This window comes from Dictyostelium discoideum (assembly GCF_000004695.1).
Source record: "Dictyostelium discoideum AX4 chromosome 5 chromosome, whole genome shotgun sequence".
Lineage (NCBI taxonomy): Eukaryota > Evosea > Eumycetozoa > Dictyosteliales > Dictyosteliaceae > Dictyostelium > Dictyostelium discoideum.
This window is the reverse complement of record NC_007091.3, coordinates 1,364,897-1,383,100: the sequence shown is the minus strand read 5'-3', so window position 1 is coordinate 1,383,100 and position 18,204 is coordinate 1,364,897. Positions and strand designations below refer to the sequence as shown.

Genomic DNA, 18,204 nt, shown 5'->3' with positions numbered 1-18,204 from the left:
AAATTTTTTTTAAAGATTTTAAATTTAAATTAGAATTTTTTTCCCCCACCCCACCAGGAGGAGTTTGTTTAATAAAAAAAAAGGTAATATCCAAAATAATTAATAAAAACCCCAAACAAAATTTGAAAAGAATTTTATTCAATTTCAAGTTTTTTTTTTTTTTTTTTTTTCATTTTTTATTATTTTTTTTTTATTTTTATTTTTATTTTTTTTTTTTTTTTTTAGTGTAATCAGTAATAAAACGCGAAGGCAAACATTCAAAAAAAAAAAAAAAAAAAAAAAAAAAAAAAAAAAAATAAAATTTTACATATTTGCAGTATTTTAAAGAGAATTGATTGATTTCAACTCCATCTTTCAATCACTGTTACCACACACTACACACTCACTCACTCAATCAATCAGTAACAAAATAATAATAAGTTTGACAAAAAAAAAAAAAAAAAAAAAAAACATTATTTGAAAAAGACTTCTAGTGAAACAATCCAAATCAATCAAGAATTTTTTTTCTTTTTTTATAAAATTTTTTTTTCAGTGTAATTGTAGTTGTAGTTAGTGTCTTTTCAATTGATTTATTGTTGGGGTTTTGTTTTATTTTTTTTATTTTTATTGTTTTTTTTATTATTTTCCTTTTTTATTTTTATTATTTTTTAAACACACTCACACTCACACACCCTATTTATTATTTTTTTTTTTACCCCCTATTTTGTATCTTTTTGAGTGCACACCACTTTTGTCCGTGTGAATGTTTGTGTGTTGTTTTTCCAAATATATATAATATATATATTTTTTTTTACTAATTAAAATTTTGAAAATTAATAATAATAAAAAAAAAAAAAAAATAATTATTTTAAATTTAGATAGAAATTGGTGTTTCTTTTTTTTTTTTTTTTTTTTTCCAACTCCAAAATAATACACAACAAATTATTAATAAAAAAAAATAAATCAATTTTATAATAGTAAATAAAATATTATAATTTTTTATTAAAGTGTATATATACACTATTATTTATTATAAATAGAAATATATCAATAATAATAATAAATAAATAAAAAAAAAAAAAAAAAAAAAAAAAAAAAAAAATTAACAACACACAATTTTTTAAAACAAACCAAAAAAAAAAAAAAAAAAAAAAGAAAATAAAAAATGCTTTTAACCATGGAGAACCAACAAGAAACAAATAATATTATTAATAACAATAACAATAACAATAATAATAATAATAATAATAATAATAATAATAATAATAACACCAACAATAATAGTAATAGTATTAAATCTGATGGTATTAACAATATAGATAACATTATAAATAATATGGGAAGTATTAATGGTGAACATACAAAGAGTGATATCATTATAAAGCATGATACTGGTGGCGGTGGTAGTGGTAGTGGTGGCGGTGGTGGTGATGAAGAATCCTCTTCAAACTTTTTTACACATAATTTATTAAAAGATGATTCAGCAATTACAACCAATAAAAATGATATCAATAGTTCTTCAAATACAAATACACTTGATAATAGTGGTAATAGTACAACAAATAATAGTGATAATTCAAATGACGAACCATTAGAAAACTGTATTCAAGAAATAAATCTATCACAACAACCACAACCACAACCACAACAACAACAACAAATACAACAAGATAATAACAATACTACTAATAACACTAATAATAAAAAAGATAAACATTCAACCTCAATGCCAAATTGCACGTCACCAATTTTAGAGGCAGTCAATAATATCGAAGATAATAATGAAAATGATGGATCATTTAAAATTAGATCAACATCTTTTCAAGATAGTTTATTCACTTGTTCAAGAATAATGAATAAAGAAGATGATGAAGAAAATAATAATAATAATAATAATGAAAAAGAACTATCATGTAAAAATAACAATAGGGAATTAATAGAAAATAATGAAGAAATTATTGAAAATACTAATAACAATAGTAATAATAATAATAATGAAAATAATGAAAATAAAGAAATATTAATTGAAAATAATAGTAATAAAATAAATGGTAATTTTAAAGGTATAAATGAAAGTGGTGAATCAATACCAATTGTAATGATAACATCATCATCTTCACCAGATGGAATACCACCACCTTCATTAGCATCATCATCATCATCATCACAATCTCATCCACAATCACCAAGAAGCGTTTCAGTACCATTAATTAGAACAAGAGTTAATAGACAACAACAATCAACAAGACAAAGACCACCAGGAGCATTTGAAAGACCATTATTACATGCAGTATTATTACAAGAGGAAATTAAGAATTTAATAAGTTATGATGATGTAAATTCAAGAGATTTCGATGGAAATAGTATTCTACATAGAGTATCAATCATTGGTAACTCGGTTGCCATTAAACATATCATTTTAAGGGGTGGTAGAGTTAATGCAGTCAATAATTTGGGTTTAACACCATTGCATTATGCAGCATGTGCAAATGTACCAAGTGTTGAAATTTTATTATACTATGGTTCACAAGCGAATGCAAAGGATAACAATTGTGAAACACCATTGCATTATGCAGCAGATCGTGGTCAATTATCAATTGTATCGATCCTTTTATCACGTGGTTGTAAAGCTAGTTTAGCCAATAAATCAATGGGTAGGAATCCATTACATTTAGCATCGATCAAAGGTTATTCTCAAATTTTAAGATCACTATTGGAATATAAAATCAACATAAATTCAGTTGATAAAAGTGGTTGCACACCATTACATTTATCAGTTTTCTTTAGTCCAATTATAAACAACAACAACAACAGCAGTAATAGCATCGGTGGTGGTAACAATGGACCATCACCATTATATAGTACTCAAGAGATTAACAGTTGTGTCGATCAATATTTAACATGTTGTGAAATTCTATTACAACGTGGTTGTAATATTTATTCTCAAGATGTTGATGGTTCAACCGCATTACATTTAGCTTCACAACATGGTAAGAAAAATTTTATAGAAGTAATCCTCTTTTATGCAAATAAATTAAAATCACCATCTTTATCTTCAATTTCAAATGGTAAATCAATTAGTAAATCTGATTGTTTAAAATCTGAATTAGTTTTATATATTGTAAGTTAAAATTATAATAATAATAATAATAATAATAATAATAATATTTTCATAAATAAAAAATAATAGTAATAATTTTTTTTATTTTTTTTTAGCCTGATAATAAAGGTAGGTTACCATTACATGTTGCAGCAATTTCAGGTCACACAAAATCATTACCAATTTTAGTTGGAACCAATAGAAAAGCAGCATTTATAAGGGATGAAATGGGTATGACTGCTTTATGTTTAGCTTCATTATTTGGTCATTTTGATTGTGTACAGGTTTTAAGTAGAGAAAAAAGACCATATAATTTTAAATTTAAATATTTTGATAATGATAATGATAATAATAGTAATAGTAATAATAATAATAATAATAATTCAAATAATGAGGTTTTTGATATAAAAACACCATTTGATCCATTGGGTAATGATTTTAAATTAATGTTGGATGGTCAATATTGTGATTGTGTATTTATTGTAGAAGGTAGAGAAATTTATGCACATACTGTACTATTAAGACAATTTAAAGTATTCCGTGAAATGATAAATTTATTTAAATTACCATATGGTCATAGTAATTCATATATAAATAATAATAGTAGTAGTAATAATAATAATAATAATACCTATAGTACTAGTAGTAATGGTGCATCATCTTATTGCTACACAAGTGTAATTCAAGTACCACCAACATCATCTTCAAATGTTTTAAGTATTCAGCAGCAACAAACAACACCACAACCACAACAACATTATCAACAATATTTGTCAAGTTTCCCAGCAAATTCATTGGTTTCAGATTATTATAATAATGAAAACATTACAACAAGTAGTAGTTTCAATGATGATGATTGTAGTGAACAATCCTCACAAATTGGTATTGGTGGTGGTGTTAGAAATATTGATAAAAGTGGTGGAGGTGCTGGTGGATTATTAACAGCGGTGAAAAGTAGATCTAGAGTTGGTAGTGTAATGAATTCACATACATTAACTAGAATTCCAATTGAAAAGAGTGTTAGTTATGATATGTTGAAAGCTGTTTTACATTTTACATACACTAGTGAGATTCCAAGGGAATTATTATCAAATCCAAATAAATTCTCAGAGTTTATTGACCTTTGTACCATTTATAACATTGATGCAATTTCAGAAGTTAATCAAAATCGTCCAAGATATGGTACATTGGATATGGCAAGTTATTTATATAGACAGGTAGGATCAAGTATTGCAGCTGATATCATTTTCATTTGTGAATCTGGTTATGCAATTAATGCTCACAGTGTGGTTTTAGCAGCACGTTGTCAATATTTTAAAAATCATTTTGAAATTCACCATCAAACACCTTCTAAATCAACCATCCCAATATTTCCAACTACAACCTCAACTACAACAGCTACAACTTCTACTTCAACCACAACTACAACAGCTGTAGCAAATACGACTACAACCACTACTACAACTACAACCACTACAACTACAATGAATGGTAATTCATCATTACAAAGTAATGGTGGTAATGTTAATGGTGGTGTTGGTGGTGGTGGTAGTGGTGGTGGTGGTGGCTTTAGTTTATTCAATGTTGAAAATACACCAAGAAAATTATCATGTGCTTCATCACCTGGTTTTGGTAGTGATATTGGATTAAATTATGTTTGGACAATCGATGTTAGTGATGTTAATCATAAGGTTTTAACAGCACTATTGGAGTTTCTTTATTGTGGTAGTATAGTTTATGCCAATCCATATCAACCACCATCAACTGCCGTTTCAAATACATTGGGTAGTGGAGTTTTCACACCATCAGAAGTATTCAAATTTAGAAATAGTGGTAATGATCAATTGGATGTTTTAGATATACTCACATTGGCAAGATTAGCAAATACATTGTCATTAAAGGTTTTACAACAATATTGTGGTGTTTTATTATATCATATCATCGATTGTTCAAAAGTGATCACTATCATTAAAACAATCTTTGAGTTGAATACACTACAAATGAAGAGTCAATGGCTATCAACAAACACTACCAACAATAACAATTGTGGCGGTATTGGTGGAATCGAAGAGATTTGGTCAGTATGTTTGGCTTGGTTATCTCGTAAACAAAATTGGTTAGACTTAACAAAGAACGAGATCTATTGTAAACAATTCTCTCCAAAATTCACAAAGGAGCTAAAAAAAGAAAGAGATGATAAGAAAAAGAGATTAGAAAAACAAGAAAAACAAAGAAAGAAAAGAGAAACTTCAGATCTTAAGAAACAACAACAACAACAATCCAATCAAACTTTAAATCAAACTAATCAACATCAATTAAATCATAATAATTATGGTGGTTCATCTTTAAATCTATCTTATTCTGGTAATTCACAACAACAACTACTTCAACAACAACAGTATCAACAACAACAGCAACAACAACAACAACAGCAACAACAACAGCAACAACAACAACAACAACAACAGAATTCACCACCAATTAATTCTGTTAAAAATAATATGAATTCAATGACAACGAATCATACATTCAATAGATCAGCAACAACTCCCCAATTGAATACACCACCTCCATCTTCACCAAGTAGTCCAGTTATAAATAGTAGTAGTAGATTGACTGTTAGTAATTGTAGTAATGGTGGAGCTTCTCCAATGTTTTCAAATTCAATTTCAAATTCTCAACCAATGGCATCACCTTATCCAACAAATAAGCAACAAGGTGACGAAGCTGATGATGATGGTGATGGTGATGATAATGATGATGACGAATCAAAGAAAAATATTCAAAAACAAACTGGTGAAGGATATGAAGACGATGACGATGATGATGATAATATTTATGGTAATGACGACGATGATGATGAAATTAATAATAATAATAATAATAATAGTAAAAATATTGTAAATAGTAATATAGATGATAACAGTAGTAGTAGTAATAATAATAATAATAATAATACCCATGACATGGACTTTAATAGTAATAATGTAAATAATGATAATTTTACTCAACTTAATTTACAAAAACAAAAAAAATCCTTTTGGTCATTCACAAAAAAATCATTAAAGGCTAATAAATAGTAATGTTTTTTTTTTTTCCAAAAATAAATAATTTTTTTTTTTCTAAAAATAAATAATTATTTTCTGAAAAAAAATAATGACAAAAAAAAAAAAAAAAGAAAATTTAATATGGAAAATATTATTTTATTTTTAGCTTTTTTAGAATAAATTAATTAACTACTTCTTCTGATGAAACGGTTAAGAATTTCATCAATAGAAGGAACACCGACATTCTGAGATATGATTGTCTGGTTTTGAGAATTTTTAGAATATATTGTTTCGGAAAATTTAGTTAAATGGATATGCGCGGTGCATGAACTCGTTTTAGAAAATCTTTGGTATTTTTGATTTCATCCACTGACACCTTCTTTAAAGTGTGGTTATCTATATTCAAGATGATTTCTCGGGTTGACTCCATCCATACCAAGACTTATATTACCAATGCATATATTGTATTTTAAACACAACTCTATTCTTTCCATTTTGTTTTTTAAAAATTTAATTTTATCCTTAGGTTGGGTAGTGGTTAGTCTTTTTAGATCTTTTGGAAAAAGTGTCAACATAGTACATTCGTATTTGCTTTTCAAAGTTGATGCATCTACAAAATAATAATTTGATGAGTAATATCAACTATGAAAAATGTATTAATAAAAATAGATTTATAATTAATTTATTTGAATATTATATAAATTACCTTGGAATTTGATTTGGCAAATGATACCCTTTTCATTTATATTAACCACATTTTCTGGTTTAATACGATTTTTGAAGATTATATCCCATGAGGATGTGTATGGGCATACTCTTTATCAAGCGCTCTGGTAACAAACAGATCCCAAAATCATGTAAAATTATTTTTTTTATGAAATTGTAAAAAAAAAAAAAATAATAAAAAAAATAATAAAAATTAAAAAAAGTGTTAATTAATTAATTTAATTTTTTACATGCAAATAAAAAAATAAAAAAATAAAAAAATAAAATTAAAATTAAAATAAAAAAAAATAAAAAAAAAAAAAAAATTGTTTAAAAAAGGAAATTTTAAATTAATTTCTTTTTTCTTTTCTTTTTTTTTTTTTTTTTTTTTTTTTTTTTACCATTTCCTTTTTATTAAAATGAAATTTATTTTTTTAATTTACTAAAACAGAGAAAAAAAAAATGGTAAACTTAAAATTTTATTATTTTTATTTGTTTATTAAAATTTAATTTATTAATCATTAGTTTTATTACAGTGGATTCCAATAATTATTCCATTTGGACTTAGAGGAAAGTCGAAATTAATTGATAACAAGAAAAGAATTGTAACTATAATTTACTTTTTTCGTAATAATAATATTATAATTTAAAATAACTAAAACTTTAAAAAAAAAAAAAAAAAAAAGTGTGTTAATTGTAAAAATAGTGGAGTTCAATTAGTAAAAAATGATGAGTGGTTTCACTTATTTTTTATTCCATTCTTTAAAGTAAAAAATGGTAATATGTTTTTACATTGTCCGTCTTGTGGTGCAACAATTCCATATTATGAAAAAGAAACTATGCCTACTTTTAATAATCCTGACGATGTTAAATTTGAAGCTGAAAATAATGAAAAAAATCATAAAAAAGGAAAATATGACGCCCCAATGGCTCAAGTACCACCTGAATATTTACAAAGACAAGATCAATACCCAAATCAATATCAACAACAGCCACAACAACAACAACCAGGATACATGGACTATAATTATAATCAACCGCCAGTACAATTAAATAAACAAGCATATGACAACTATCAACAAAACGATTATAAATCAAATAACCAACCAAATCTTGCAAAAGAAAATAATATATCAAATGAAAATGAAGAGCTTGGTGATAATAAAAAGGAGAAAAAAGAGAAAAAACATTCATTTTTCTCAAAATTACACAAAAAAGAAAAAAATGAAATAAAAGAATAAATAATATTTAATTTTTTTCCATATATATATAAATATATCTTCTCTTTTATACTTTTAATAATTTTTATTTATTTTTTTATTATAAATACACTATACTTTATTTATTTTTTGTTTCTACTAATTCTATAGCTTTTAATTGAATACTTTTAAAGAAATATTTATTCTTTAATAAAATTACAAGTAGAGTTACAGCAACAACAGTAAATGCAGCACACCCAATTGATATACCAATGATAGCACCTTTTGATAATTTATTTCCTTTATTATTACAAATTGATGATGCTGATCTTTGATCTAATAAAACTGAGAAATCTGGATCTAATTGAACAGATTCTTTGTAAAATGGAATATTTATACCAATATATGATTGTGAAATGTAATAAGAGTTTTCACTTGAGAGATCTTTTAAAATTTCATTACCAATTGATTTGATATTGTTATCTACAATACCTCTTTTAATAAATCTACCATAGAGTGAATGTTGATTGACTGATAGTTGAAGATAATTTGAATTATCATTTGATGTAGTATCACCAAATTCATTGGATGAACATTGATCATCTTGTTGTGATGTTGATTGTGCTGTTGCTGACATTACTAATTGAAGTGTATTCAATCCATATGTGAATGGGAATGATGTAATGTTGATATTATATTTTAATGTACTAGGATTCATTGTTAATTTTTGACCTGCAAATTCGATATCTGTTTTTGTTTGATACCAAGTAGTTGAAACATTAACTGAACATATTGTATTATTATTTTTTGGGTCTATTACATCTGTTATATAATTACTATCGGTTGTAGTGTTTGATATTAATTTCCATTTATCGAAACGGAATGATCTAACTAATTCATTTTTAAAATTTAATTCTCTTAATGAAACTAATGATACTAAACTGACCAATGTGAATTCATTTGTACCTGTTGAATTTAATGTTAAATTTTGATTTGGATTTTTTGGGTCTATGATTGGTGGTGGGATAGTAATAATTCTTGATTGACATTCACTTCCAATCCATGGTGAAATACAAACACAACCTACTCCATTCACACATTTACCTTTTGATTCACCACCACATTGTGGATTACCACCACATTTTTGTGGTGGATTTGTAGGTAATACTATTGGTGTTTCAGTTGGTTTTATCGGATTGGATACCCAATAATCATAATATGGATTAATAATAATTGAATCAATTATATTATTACTTGAGGAATCTACTAAAAATACTGAAAATGAAGAATTAGAAGGAACTGCTGTAATTATAACTGCTGAACTACTAATTGAAATAAATTGAATGTCTGGAATTATTTTTGATACATTTGTTTGAGAGTTTAAAGTAATATAGTAAGAAGGATTCTCTATGGCATCTAATGATCTTCCAAAAATTGTAAATTGACCACCTTTGTTTGAAATTGGTGAATAGGATAATAATTTCGTACCTACTGAGAAAGTTGAAGTAGTGATTGAATAGCTAAAAAAAGCATCACGTAAATCAAATGATGAATAACCTTGAAATGTAGAATGTGAGCTTTTAATTCCAAATACATTTAATAAAATACCTTCTGGGTAACCAAAACCATATGGAATAGTTGTTGAAACCGTAAATGTCGTGACACCTGTAATTGGATCTAAAACACCATCTGATGTAACTGGTACTGGTATATAATTTAAATAGGTATCACCTAAATAAATGGTTGGTTTTACATCTTGTCTAATTCCAACCACATCTTGGGTTTTAATAGTGAATATAACATTTCTTGAAATATCTGAACCTCCGACATCGATTAAACTTGGTGTTATAATGAAATCAACCAATGTTGGAAGTGTACTTGAAATAGGATTATCATCATCACCAAGAACTTTAAATGATCGAGAGGGCATTTTAATTAATGGATCAACGTTTGGGAAAACTTGTGGTTTACTAATATTATATTCAGAAAATATTCCATTTTTATCAACTAATTTCAAATGAGTGATATAATAGGTTTGAGTTCTTGAATTTTGAGGAATAGAAATTGTAAAGTTATAATAATCTGATAGTGGATTCTTATTATTTGATGAAAATTTAAAGTTCCATGGTATAAAATCTACTGAACCCATAATTGTAAGCTCACCCATATCAAAACCATTATATTGGTCTTCAATATTAAACATCCATATTAAATTCCTTTGTATTGAATAGTTTAGCATATCAGTTATGAGCCAATCTAAATAATGAACCATAGGTGGCATTATATCTCCATTATTTGAGTATACTGATAATGTTGCATTGTTTGAACTGACCCATGATTGGAAGTGTGATGTTGAATATTGAGTTTCATAATCAAGTCCTAAATAAATATAATAAAGTATATCCATATTTAATAAGTTTGACGGTAAAAAAAAGTCAACTCTATACATTTGCAAATTGTAATCCCATGTTGAAAAACTATCCACTGGATTTGGCCAACCTTCTGAAATTGCCAATCTAAATTTAATACAATAGTCTGGATCATTATCATTATCTTTAAATTTAAAAAATAATGTATTGTAAAAACCTTGGTTTGTTAAATTGATATTATTGAATGCAAAATAAAATTGATCAAAATCTGATAATGTTTTTGGTTTTGTAATTGGAAGGTCAATTGAAAAATAGTTAAACATTCCATTTGAAACTATTAAATCCACAAATGATTGATTTTGTACTAATGCATTGCCTGCGAAATCTAAAAATGCTGATTTTTTACAAACTGGTGTGAAACCATAATCATAAATAAAACTATAAACACCATTATTTATTGTGCCACCTATTTTTAAATTTTTATAATCGAAAATGATTTCATTGGTATCTAAACATACAAAAGCTGAAAAACCTGAAATATCATCAATAATTGAAATTTGAATGTCTATTTTCATTCTACCAATATTAAAAGATCGAACCATTATTATGTCTGGTGGACTACTATCAACAATTAATTCTGGTTTAGGTGTAGCTTCGAAAGTAAGGTAATTTGTTGAATTATATTTTAAAATATGTGAACCTCTTGAATATTTTGATAACTTTGCAGTGAAAACTATTTCATAAGTATCAATTGAATCTTTTCTAAAACCATTCTTTAATGAAAATGGATTTTGGTTGAGCCATAATTGTCTCTCGAAACCACTTGGATATGTTAATTTTATTGGATATTGTGGTAATAGTGGTACTCCACTTAAAACTACTGTAAATGCTGTTGGAGTGATATTCATTAATTGATCATTGAATAATAATAACATTTCTTTGCCTTGTGAGTAATCTTCAGCTTGGATATTTACAGTACCCGAAAAGATTGGTTTAGATTGGATACCGTATGATAAATTAATATCTGATTTACCTTTTTCATTAAAATAACAAAGATATGTTACATTTAAACCATCATTGAAAGCTGGATATACATAAGAATTTACAGAGATAATTCTAATTGTTCTTTCTTGTGAAGAATCATTAAATTTTAAACTAAAAAGCCCAATTGCACTAGCACTCGGTTGAACTGTTGGAAAAATAGAAATTTGGGAAAATATAATTTGGGGATTTGTTGAGGGAGCTTGTTCTATTTTAAAACTACCCCATGCATAAAATATTTCAAGTTGGTCGAAAAAATAGTTTGGTGCTGAAGTAAAAAATAAAATTTCATACAATATACTTGTTTTTTTATTTCCTAATGGTTTTATTAATAAATCAAATGGATTGGGGTATAATGATTCTAAAAGTGGTGGTGTATTACTAATATATTCAACAACAATTAATGGCCCACTTACTTTTCCTGTATTTGAACTTTTACTAATTACACCATTTAAAAAAAGTTTACTTTTATTTTTCTTTGTCTGTAATAAATATTCTGTTGTTGGGCCATAATTATTTAATTCTAATTTTTAAAAAAAAAAAAAAAAAAAAAAAAAAATTTTAATTTTATTATTTTATTGAAATGATAAATTGAATAATTGTAAAAATAAAAATTGAAAAATATAATATTAAAACTATAACTTACTAACGCAATATACTATTCTTGAATCTCTAAATTCTTTTAAATTATTATCAATAATTATTACTGTGAGTGTAAAGTTTGGCGAATCTAAATTTGATATTATTTGAAACGAGAATGTGGTATTTAATTTATTTAATTCACCAAATGGATTTGTGGCACTTGGAGAAGTTTCTATGGATTTTATTGGCACATCGCTTTTTATAAACAAAGAATACTTTACTTTACAATTACCAATTGAATCAGCAACAAAATTTTCCGGTAATGGTTCATCATAATACTTTATTGATATATCACCTGTTTGCAATATTTTTAATTAAAAATTAATTTTTTTTTTTTTTTTTTTTTTTTTTTTTCTATTTTCAGAATTTTTATTATTATAATTACCCTTAATTATGTTTATATAAGTTATAATAAAGAAAATCAAAATAAATATTTTGTTTATATTAATGTTAATCATTTTTTTATTTAAAAAAAAAAAAAAAAAAAAAAAAAAAAATTATTTATATGTTGCGAATTTAATAGTGTAAAAAAAGAGGAGCCGGGAAAGATTTTTTTTCGTTTTTTTTTATGAAAATTCATTTTTTATTTTTTATTTAATATTAATAACTGTTGTTATTATTGGTTATTTATAAACCTATTTAAAATAAAAGTACATGGAATATAGATTTAAATAATTTTTAAATAATTTTTTTTTTTTTTTCAATAATTATAATAAATTTGATTTGAAAAAACATATTAAAATTTTTTCTTTGAAATTCAACTAAAAAATGTAAAGAAACGCCTTTCGGTTTTTTTTGGGATTTTGAAATATTAATACTGGTAAAATTAAAATAAATATCTATTTTTTTTATTTGAAACTGATACAATAAAAGAACTATAGGATTTTTTAAAATTAAATGATAGTCTATAAAATTATTGTAATCCACATCCATTACAAGTAAAACAAATAAATTAAAGAGCATTTTTAACTATGGACACATTGAAAATTAAATATTAAATAAATTATTTTAAATCAGTTAAAAATAGTTTCAAAGTGGTAAACAACCCCCATTTACTAAAAAAAAAAAAAAAAAAAAGAAATTACTAATAAAAAATTGATTGCCCACCACACTATTGTTGTTTCCAAATTTCGCTCTAAATTCTTTAAAGAGAATTGTTTCCAGATCGTTTTAGATTATTCTTTTAAAAAAAACAAAAAAAAATAAATAAATAAATGACTATATCAAATAAAATTTTATTTTCTAAAAAAAAAAAAAAATTAAAATATTGTAAAAATCTATTTATAACTTATAAATACACAAGTGGAAATGTTTTATTTATTATTTTGCCACCATTTTAATCACTTTTAATTGAACACTTTTAAAGAAATATTTATTCTTTAAAAGTATTGCAACTAAAGTTACAACAATGATAGTGAAGGCAGCACACCCAATTGATATACCAATGATAGCACCTTTTGATAATTTATTTCCTTTATTATTACAAATTGATGATGCTGATCTTTGATCTAATAAAACTGAGAAATCTGGATCTAATTGAACAGATTCTTTGTAAAATGGAATATTTATACCAATATATGATTGTGAAATGTAATAAGAGTTTTCACTTGAGAGATCTTTTAAAATTTCATTACCAATTGATTTGATATTGTTATCTACAATACCTCTTTTAATAAATCTACCATAGAGTGAATGTTGATTGACTGATAGTTGAAGATAATTTGAATTATCATTTGATGTAGTATCACCAAATTCATTGGATGAACATTGATCATCTTGTTGTGATGTTGATTGTGCTGTTGCTGACATTACTAATTGAAGTGTATTCAATCCATATGTGAATGGGAATGATGTAATATTGATATTATATTTTAATGTACTTGGATTCATTGTTAATTTTTGACCTGCAAATTCGATATCTGTTTTTGTTTGATACCAAGTAGTTGAAACATTAACTGAACAAATTGTATTATTATTTTTTGGGTCTATTACATCTGTTATATAATTACTATCGGTTGTAGTGTTTGATATTAATTTCCATTTATCGAAACGGAATGATCTAACTAATTCATTTTTAAAATTTAATTCTCTTAATGATACTAATGATACTAAACTGACCAATGTGAATTCGTTTGTACCTGTTGAATTTAATGTTAAATTTTGATTTGGATTTGTTGGATCTATGACTGGTGGTGGGATAGTAATAATTCTTGATTGACATTCACTTCCAATCCATGGTGAAATACAAACACAACCTACTCCATTCACACAATTACCTTTTGACTCACCACCACATTGTGGATTACCACCACATTTTTGTGGTGGATTTGTTGGTGGTACTGTTGGTGTTTCAGTTGGTGCTATAGTAGGTGGTACTGTTGGTGTTTCGGTTGGTGTTGGTGTTACTGGGTTTGGATTCCAATAATCATGATATGGATATATAGTGATTGTATCAATGGTTTTTGATGAGGTTGTATATTCAATCGTGAATGGACCAGTTGTTGAAGAAACATTTAATTTAATTGCAACATTAGAAATGTATTTTACATTAATATTTGAAGCCACTGGTGTAGAATTACTACTATTTACCGAATATATAATTCTATAAAATGAATTTGCTATTGTTGATAATTCTCTTCCAAAAATAGTTAACTCTCCTCCATTGGCTGAAATTGGTAAATATGAAGTCATTTTTGGATAAGAAGAGAATGTTGGAGTTAAAAGTGTATATGTGAAATTAGCATCTCGTAAATCCAGTGAAGAATAACCTTGAAATGTGGAATATGTAGTTTGAATTCCAAATACATTTAATAAAATACCTTCTGGATAACCAAAACCATATGGAATAATTGTTGAAACTGTAAATGTTGTGATATTTGCAATTGGATCAAATACACCATCTGATAAAACTGGTACTGTTACATAGTTTATATAAGTATCACCTAAATAAATGGTGGGTTTTGAACCTGCTTTGGCTGCACCATCCACCACCATTTTAAATATAACAGTTCTTGATGAATCTGGGCCACCTACATCTATTGATAATGGTTCAAATGTAAAATCTTTCAAAACTGGTAAAGAGTTTGAATAAAGATTAACTGAGCAATTGAATTTGTATTCATTAACAACTATTTTAACCAAAGGATCGATGATTGGGAAAGGCTGTGATTTACCAAATGTATACTCTGAGAATACTCCTGCTTTATCTACTAATTTCAAATGATAGATATTGTAGGATTGGGATATACACTTTGGAATATATATTGAAAAATTATAAACATCAACCAATGGATTTTTATTTTCACCAGATGAAAATGTAAAATTCCATTGTATAAAATCCACTGAACCCATAATTGTAATTTCTCCATAACCAAATCCATTGTATACATCTTCAATGATTAAATAATAATTTAAAAAGCTATCTGAATCCACAGTTGATGGGCTAATTAGTAATGAACGAACCAAAGGTGGCATCATATCACCAATATTTGAGTATACTGATAATGTTGCATTGTTTGAACTGACCCATGATTGGAAATGTGATGTTGAATATTGAGTTTCATAATCAAGTCCTAAATAAATATAATAAAGTATATTAATTTTTGATAGATTTGGTGGAATATAAAATTCAACTTTATACATTTGTAAATTATTATCCCATATTGAGTAATAATCTATTGGATTTGGATATCCACCTGAAATTGCTAATCTAAATTTAATACAATAATCTGGATCATTATTATTATCTTTGAATTTGAAATATAATGTATTATAAAAACCTTGATTTGTTAAACTGATATTATTAAATGCAAAATAAAATTCTTGAAAATCTGATAATGTTTTTGCTTGATAACTTGGTGTATTCATCATTAAATATTTAATATTGGTAGTAGCATTTATAAATGATCTAATAAAATCAGTGAATGGTTGATTTTGAACTTGTGCATTACCTGCGAAATCTAAAAATGCTGAATTTTTACAAACTGGTGTGAAACCATAATCATAGATAAAGCTATAGACACCATTATTAATTGTACCTCCAAGCATTAAATTTTTATAATCGAAAATGATTTCATTTGTATCTAAACATACAAAAGCTGAAAAACCTGAAATATCATCTGTAATTGCCATTTGAATAACTAATTTCATTTTACCAATATCGCCTACTACAATAGCTGATGTTACTATTGGTGATTCTGTATCAATTAACTGTGGATCAATTTGAGTTGGCAATGGTATTTCTATTGGTGATTTTTGATTGTTTGAATTAAAACTATATCTTAATGTACCACTCATATACTTTGATAGTTTAATAGTAAACATGACATTGAATTTATTGACCAAACCCACCATAAAACCATCTATTAACCCGAATGGAGGTTGATTAAACCATAATTGTCTTTTAAGGCCACTTGGATAATATATTGTTACTGGTGTATTTGGTAATACTGGAACACCAGTTAAAATTGCTGAAAACCCCATTGGTGTTGTACCAAATGCAGTATCTTGGAAGACCAATGTCATCTCTGTACCATTTGAAAAATTATCAGGTTTAATTGTAATAGTTTTTGTAAAATACATATTGTTATGGAGTGCATCATTAGAAAATGTACCAGTAGAATTGTAAGAACCAATTTTATTAAAATAAATAAGAAATTGCACCCTGGATCCATTATTTGCAACTAGGAAAATATAACAATTAGTACAAACCATTGAACCATATGGATAGATATCAGTTGTGAATTGAAAATCAACTTGATATATTATATTATTTTTTGAATTTATTGCAGGAAAAAATGTATTATAGTGAGATTCAGTAAAATATATTGGTGTAAATGATGAAGTTGTTTGTAATTCTCCACTACCACTATTATATTTATAAGTAAGATTATGATTTTCAAAATTAATACTTGGCATTGATATGGGAAACATTGTTACTTCATAGAGTCTACTTGTTGCTTTATTTCCTAAAAGTTTAACTGTTGAGTTGAATAATGAATTACTTGAAAATTTTTTAAAAACCGAAGGTGTATTACCAATGAACTGTACAACCATTTTTGGACCTCCACTATTAGTACCAAATTCTGAATCTATTGACATTGGTTCATTTAAAAAAAATGGTGAATTTTTAAAAACTAATTGGAAATTTGTTGTCTCTTGAACTATTAAGAATTATATATATATATATATGTTTTTTTTTTTTTAGTATTATATTATTATTATTATATAATTAATATTATTTTTGTAAAAAATTACATACGCAAACAATAGGTTGTTTTAAAAAAATGAGTTATTGCTCCATCATTTTCTGTAATTGCAATTGTAATTATAGTTGATGGCGAGGATGTATTTGAAAAAACTGAAAGTTCAACATAAGAAATTGGTCCAAAAAATGGATCATGTAATAAAGTAAAAGGAATTCCATAAGCACTTATATCGGAAATATTTTTATTTGAAATGGCCAAGAAACAGATTTTTTGAGAACAATTGCCATTTACATTTGCTATATAATCATCTGATATTGGTTCGTTATAATATTTTATTGAAACATCACCTATTTATTTTTTTTAATTAGTTATTAATGTTTACAATTTAAAAATTTTTATAATTTTTTTTTTTTTTTTTTAAAAAAAAAACTAACAATTTACAAAGGAAATAATTAAAATTATAAAAAATAAGTTTAAATAGCAATTCATTTTATTTGTGAATAATAATCAAATCGAATTATTTGAAAAAAAAAAAAAAAGTAAAATTTGATATCAAATTTTTTTTTTTTCGTGCGGGTAGGTACTTTTAATTTTACAGTTTCGTTGAAAAAAAAACCATGATTTTTTAGATTTTTTTTTTTTTTTTTTTTTTTGTCACCAACCTAAAAATAAAAAAATATTAATTTTTTATATGGAGGCCTCCCCTTGTGTGTAAAATAAAAAAAAAAAGGTCTCAAACCCACCAACGCAGCACTTTTATGCTGAAATTTTTACATCCGTTTAATTTTTTAACTAATTCTTTAAATAAAAAGAGTATTAGACTTAAAATTACAATACCAATCATTTCACCATTTGATAATTAAATTTATGATGATTCCAGTGTTTTGAATAGTTTATTTTTTATATAAATATTTT

General features: G+C 25.5%; 4 protein-coding genes across 4 annotated transcripts; 2 read left to right on the top strand and 2 right to left on the bottom strand.

Annotated features, from left to right (window-relative positions):
* Positions 1-1,144: 1,144 nt before the first annotated feature.
* On the top strand, positions 1,145-6,159 carry cnrM (ankyrin repeat-containing protein; the record flags this gene model as incomplete). The annotated part of the gene is made up of 2 exons (XM_631712.1): positions 1,145-3,100; positions 3,196-6,159. The coding sequence occupies 2 exons, from the start codon at positions 1,145-1,147 to the stop codon at positions 6,157-6,159; spliced, it is 4,920 nt and encodes a 1,639-aa protein (XP_636804.1).
* Positions 6,160-7,293: 1,134 nt separating this feature from the next.
* Positions 7,294-8,072, top strand: DDB_G0288303 (hypothetical protein; the record flags this gene model as incomplete). Its single annotated transcript, XM_631711.1, has 3 exons — positions 7,294-7,296; positions 7,368-7,436; positions 7,518-8,072. 3 exons carry the CDS (start codon positions 7,294-7,296, stop codon positions 8,070-8,072), a joined length of 627 nt encoding a protein of 208 aa, XP_636803.1.
* A 97-nt stretch (positions 8,073-8,169) lies between these two features.
* On the bottom strand, positions 8,170-13,045 carry DDB_G0288317 (hypothetical protein; the record flags this gene model as incomplete). Its single annotated transcript, XM_631710.1, has 3 exons — positions 8,170-11,963; positions 12,087-12,360; positions 13,019-13,045. The coding sequence occupies 3 exons, from the start codon at positions 13,043-13,045 to the stop codon at positions 8,170-8,172; spliced, it is 4,095 nt and encodes a 1,364-aa protein (XP_636802.1).
* Positions 13,046-13,402: 357 nt separating this feature from the next.
* Positions 13,403-18,133, bottom strand: DDB_G0288301 (hypothetical protein; the record flags this gene model as incomplete). The annotated part of the gene is made up of 3 exons (XM_631709.1): positions 13,403-17,244; positions 17,343-17,636; positions 18,064-18,133. 3 exons carry the CDS (start codon positions 18,131-18,133, stop codon positions 13,403-13,405), a joined length of 4,206 nt encoding a protein of 1,401 aa, XP_636801.1.
* Between the last annotated feature and the right edge of the window lie 71 nt (positions 18,134-18,204).